The sequence below is a fragment of the Choristoneura fumiferana genome, chromosome 5, assembly GCF_025370935.1.
Source record: "Choristoneura fumiferana chromosome 5, NRCan_CFum_1, whole genome shotgun sequence".
NCBI classification, from domain to species: domain Eukaryota; kingdom Metazoa; phylum Arthropoda; class Insecta; order Lepidoptera; family Tortricidae; genus Choristoneura; species Choristoneura fumiferana.
This window is the reverse complement of record NC_133476.1, coordinates 8,565,984-8,571,983: the sequence shown is the minus strand read 5'-3', so window position 1 is coordinate 8,571,983 and position 6,000 is coordinate 8,565,984. Positions and strand designations below refer to the sequence as shown.

Sequence of the window (6,000 nt, the reverse complement as noted above, 5' to 3'; positions counted from 1 at the left end):
AAAACGTTTGCAAGGTTTGCGAGAACCAATTTCTTAAGTAGGTAGGTAGTAGTGGATTTAATAGTCGAAACGAAGTGCCTATCGCGAAAATGAGCTGTGTTTAACTTCAGCCTGTAGACCTTGAACGTTTTGCGCATATGCTTGTAAATCCGATTCGGTTCTTGGAAATGGATATATACTTACAGTAATAACGATGCGAATTGTAGAGGAAAACCCGAATATTTGCATAACACACCGTTTCAGAATTTGTTAGAGGAAGAATAACAAGAGTTTAGCATTCTCATTGTACGTACCATCAGCCAAATATGTGGTCTACCACCCTAGAGTTGATAATCGTTTGCAAAAGACGTGTCTGTCAACTTGAAAGTTCGGCTTTAGCGACATATTAATTTGATAGGAACTTGTTTAAAAATTGGTAGACCATTTATTTGGCTGATGGTACATTTTGATTATGATGGTGTAAATGTTTTAAAAATCGACATAAAATGTATGAATTACTATTTATGAAATAATTGAATCGTTCATTTTCTTTATATCATTCTTCAGTTAGACGACCGGATGGCCAAGTGGTTAGAGAACCTGACTACGAAGCTTGAGGTCCCGGGTTCGATTCCCGGCCGGGGCAGATATTTGTATGAATAATACGAATGTTTGTTCTCGGGTCTTGGGTGTTTAATATGTATTTAAGTATGTATTTATCTATATAAGTATGTTTATCCGTTGCCTAGTATTCATAGTACAAGTTTTGCTTAGTATGAGACTAGGTCAATTGGTGTCAAGTGTCCCATGATATTTATTTTATGATGAAAAGTCGTACGTGTTCTTAACAAGTCCAAATGCAAGAAAACAGGAACACTTCGAAGCGTTAAGAGTGTAAGTGTTTAAAAACTAAAAACAGCAACATTATCATCGACTATAAGTCCTCAAAATTAAAATAAAAAACTCTAAAAGTCACACAAATAATATCACACATAAATGCAATTTAAAACAAAATATTCTTAAAAGTAAAACTTCGTTATTGAAAACAACAATTGGTACCAAATGTTGTTCTTATTTTAATGTTAGTGAACTGAACGTTTTAGTGTGAAAACTAGTTGCTAACTACTACTACCTTTCTGAATGGAACAAATCAGCTATTTTTATTACTTTCAGATTTAAAAGAAGGTTCCGGTACACTTCCTTCTGGCTACTAAATGTTATATAGCGTTTCATAACACATGACTATAAAATCAATTACGATTTTAATGTTATCGTATATAAATAAGTCAGATACAAAACTTCATGTTGTTTTGTGCCATAAGGCGTTGTGCTGTGTGTTTACGCAGTGACGAAGACATACCTACACAACATTGTGTACACACGGCGCACGCGGCTTTGCGAGACAGCTATGTTACTCCATAAACTTGATGTATACCTAATAATCTAAATAAAATGACTCAATATCTGACCTAATTTTTCAAACAATGCTTCTGACACGGTATGGGCGTGCTGTCTACTTGCGATTTATAATTTTAAGACAAAGTCTGTGTGCCATGTATGTGTGTCATGTATGTAGGTATGTCATCTGTGTCAGTCTCTCTCTCTCTCTCTCTCTCTCTTTCTGTCTTAGCGGAGCGCCAAAACAACATGGTATTCAACTCTGTGAATTCTGTGATGCCTCTTTTTGTCAGGAATTCGCAGCAACTGCTAAGATTGTTTTTTTCTAAAATATGATAAATTATTTTGGGCACGACTCCAAAAAAGACTAATTATAATCAGCACTAGCCTAGCTCTACATCCGAGCTAATAGCCAGTATAGTATGGGCAATAGTAACTTTGCTACAACCTTTTAGTAATAACATGCATTAGTTAAGTACGCAATCCACATGCACGTGCAAATTATTTTGATTAATTAAGTTTATTATGCATTGTGAATGTCAACGCTAGTTCACAATGCATTCATAATGTGTCATGCTAAAACCATTAAGTGCACCTTAAATGTAGGTACAGAAGGTTCAGGTATCAAAGCTATATCATTAATTTCATTGGACACTAGACTAGAGGATTACTTTACCTAGATGTTTATCCCAGGCGGGGGGTGAGTATTGAGAAGGGTATTTAAATAAATACCAAGTATATGAGCTTTTCTTGATGTCCATGGAGTTTCTCAAGAATTGTATACATAAGTAGAACCAAAAATACAATTTTCTAGTGCAAAATTACGTCTTAAACTTTACGTTTAACCATGCAATAAAATTGGCGTACTATATCCTCATTTGACCCCAGCCTCTCAAAGGCTTCCGAAATGAGGTGCAAGAGGATAAAAATAATCTACAGCGATTACCTCAAAAATCACCCCCTTGTTTAGTATTAAGCACTATCCACCACCTACTATTGCAAACTCTACGTACCCATCGTGCAATTTTAGAAGACTTTTCTGGAGCAAGCAACGATTCTTCTGAACGTACCTGAAATAATAAAAGAACATTATCGGTTTGCCACTAAACTCCTATTTTATCGTTATATTGTTAAGTGTCAAGTCAATTAAACCAAGATTTTATGGGTATGCATTTTTTCACATAACTTTTTAAGTCCTATTATCGGAAGTCCGAAAATGTTTCTCATATCATTTTACATCATAACGATCACTCTTCATTTTTTTTTTTAATACTAACGATCGCAACATAATCATCAGAATTCATAATATATCACTAATCATACACCTTGTTCATACTAATATTGGTTTTCATATATTTTCTTATACTAACGATTGAAACTCCTATAATCATTCTAATTCATAACGCCAATATTCATAACTTTGTTTATACTAATATATGTTTTCATATATTTCTTAATCATAAGTGTTATTTACCCGCATTATTGACGCGCAGGGACTTGGAAAATTTTCGATGGTGCGAAAACATGTATTTAAAGAAGGACTCCGTTAGGTACGACGAGCGAAGCGAGGATGATTGTTAGGTAGAACTGTGACCCTGCAGCGCGCGAGCCTAGCGAGCGAAGCGAGCGTGCCGCGGCAGCGGTCGGCGAAGCGCCAGGACCGAACATATTTTTCAACCACAGAGTACATAATTTTTCAACGAATACTAATATAATTCATAATTCATTTATTGCATTTCATGTTGTACATAAGGTCTTACATTAATTAACAATTCCAAGAACATGAACCCTGCTAGGGCACAGCAATATAATATAAATAATTAACGATAGTTATAAGTATATCTTATTTTGAATAGGTATTTACCGTTATGAAAAACAATATTATGAGTTCAAATGTTTTCTTATTAATGCCATTATTAATAAGAAAATTATGATATTTGTCTGTTATGAAGGTAAATTTTCTGAAAAACAACATTATGAGTTGAGATGTATTCTTAGTAATGACATTATGAGTAAAAAAAATATGAACTCTGTCTGTTATGAGTTCCGATGTTAGTAATCAAAATTTATGAACAAAAAAAATATGAGGAAAAATTCCCTATTAAGATTTTATCGAAGAATCTTGATATATTTAGGCTACTTCTGCAACATATACTCGTAACTAGTTTACGAAAATAAAAAGTCTAAACCTCGCTGGTAACATGCTCTGAAAGGTAAAAATTAACTCTTCCCATGGGTCGCGTATGAGTCATCACAATAAATGTGAGTCATTGAATCGTAGTGTTTACCTGTCAATATTAATAGCGATAAACATTCGATTACCCAGAAAATTTCAAAACTTAAAAATTCATGAGCATTTTGATTGGCTGCTCATACATAATTTTAATTTATAGTATTTTAAACTGTTCAACAATATCGCTGGACAAAATTCCTGTTTATTTTCGTTAACGACTTTAAGTTATTGCTTTGATGAGACGAGACGTCTTTATATTTACTATTAATTTGACTATATTATCGATTTTTATAGCCGCATTTTTTATATTTACTACAACACAGAGATCTACTAAAATTGAACCGTTGCTTTTATTAAAAGCACAATTGCAATTGTTTCTTCTTTAAAAGCTTTGTAATTATTTTTAGTCACCGAATAAAAATTTCGCTTTCTTATTTGGATAGTGAAGTGTCACAAATGTTTTTTTTTCTTTTGCATGACTCCTGAAAAAAAAATTTTTTTTTGAGTTGTCATTATACAACTTGAGAACGGGAGACTTTGAAGAAGATGTGGCTCACACTAGTTCCTTGACTATTTAGTAAGTAATTATCCTTTAGGTATACTTGGGTTATTTATGTATTGTATGTAATATGTAGGGCCTGGAATTTTGCGTGCGGCTATTGACAGATTATAGGGAGAGAGCACCGCTTTTTATCCATTTTATCGACAAATCAAGTTTTTTTATTTATTTATGTTTTTATTAAATAAAACCTTAAACTTTCCGATGATACGTAGGTAGATACTTTTATCAGCGGTCATTGATAAAAAAAAATACCTTTAAATTGCTTTATCTAAGTCACTCTAATTAGGTATGAATACCTTTATATTTTTTAACTTGGGCAAATATCCCTCTGAGACCACAACCTTAGATAGCTTGTTTACCTACCCTTTGATAAAATAAAAGAGAAAATATTATTTTGTATTCCTTGACTTCTTACCATAGCCAATACAAAGTAGTTTATAATAATACTCCATGCAACAATTTATTTACAATTTTGTATTAAAGTAACAATATAAATTAAAAAAAAAACTATTGATTTGTCTATAACATCGATAAAAAGCGGTGCTCTCTCCCTACAATCTGTCAATAGCCGCACGCAAAATTCCGGGCCCTAGTACTCATAATATGTGTATTTATTTATTGTATATTTAGTTATAGATATATAAATGTTTTATATCTTGTATATATTTAGGTACTTAAGGTTTACATAAGCATATATATTTATTCAAATGTTTTGCTCTATTTGTCGATCCTAATTTTTTTTGATTGCTCTTCTCTCCACTCAATGGTTGACTGGCAGAAATCCCTTCAGGGATAAGTCCGCCTTTGTACTTAGCACTTTTTTTGTAAAATTTTTGTAAGTATTTCCTTTTTGTACAATAAAGAGTATAAACAAACAAACAAACAACTAAAGCAGCGATTTTACTAAGCGATTGTTTGAATATTGTCCTGAAAAGAAAATTATGTATCTGCAGATATTGGTTTAACTTTGTCATCAATATATAGTTTAAGTATTGCATTCTTTTACTGAGCGACCATTTTGTTCTGTTGTTTTAAAGTGCCAACAGTGTAACAAAAGAAATGTAAGTTTTCAATTTTTGCAAAGTACCCCTTAATACACATTTTATTTTAAATCATTACATTTTACCAAGAGTGGTTGGTTGATTGGTTAGACTAATCGTTTATATAAAATTAAATGCTCATAGTTTTTATAAAGTGTGGAATATACGCATAAAGAAACAATTAAGATTAATTAAGCACTTAATTGTGAAGGAAAAAAAATTAAGGAAATTCTCGGCACTTTTAAACTCAGGCGCATGACGAATTGACTTCGCGAAATCGGATAACAGTTTGAACGCATATGGATGCGGCCAGTAAAAGTGCGTAGGCCGCAAACCGTATTTGGTATCATTGAATTAAACCGTTGTTTAGCCTGCGCGGGTTCCAAGAAATACACAAAAGATCTGCGTCGGATGAAGTTGATTGATTTTGTCTTTTTTCGGAATTAGCAAAAAAACTGCGACTAAAGAATTTCAAAACACCAAACATCTTTGCAAGATCATCTTGCTGTTTGGTAACGTAGTTTGTAAAGATAATAAGATTCAGACTCCACAATTACAAGGATTCATTCATTATTCAAACTATCAAAAACGTATCAAGCCGCTAATCGCCGGCATCGCCGCTTATCATTCTGAATGGACGGCCCAATTGGCGCGCTCGCCGCGCAATGTTTTCAACTCGCCTGTAATTTAATTCACATTACGATTATAAGACAACGTGTGGGCAAAATGCAGCTCATAAGTGCATTGTAAACTCGATAAGCGTCGAGACGGCTGTAGGCGGGCGGAAG

General features: G+C 33.2%; 1 protein-coding gene across 4 annotated transcripts in view; it reads right to left on the bottom strand.

Moving 5' to 3' along the window:
- The window catches only part of Sarm (sterile alpha and armadillo motif), a 134,457-nt gene that overhangs the window by 28,475 nt on the left and 99,982 nt on the right, over positions 1 to 6,000 (bottom strand). For 2 of the 4 annotated variants that reach the window (XM_074087741.1, XM_074087743.1), the window contains one exon: positions 2,391 to 2,447. The exons of the other annotated variants lie outside the window; for them this stretch is intronic. In XM_074087741.1, coding sequence (XP_073943842.1) covers positions 2,391 to 2,447 — 57 coding nt within the window. The remainder of the gene's footprint in view (positions 1 to 2,390; positions 2,448 to 6,000) is intronic. 4 annotated transcript variants of the gene reach the window in all.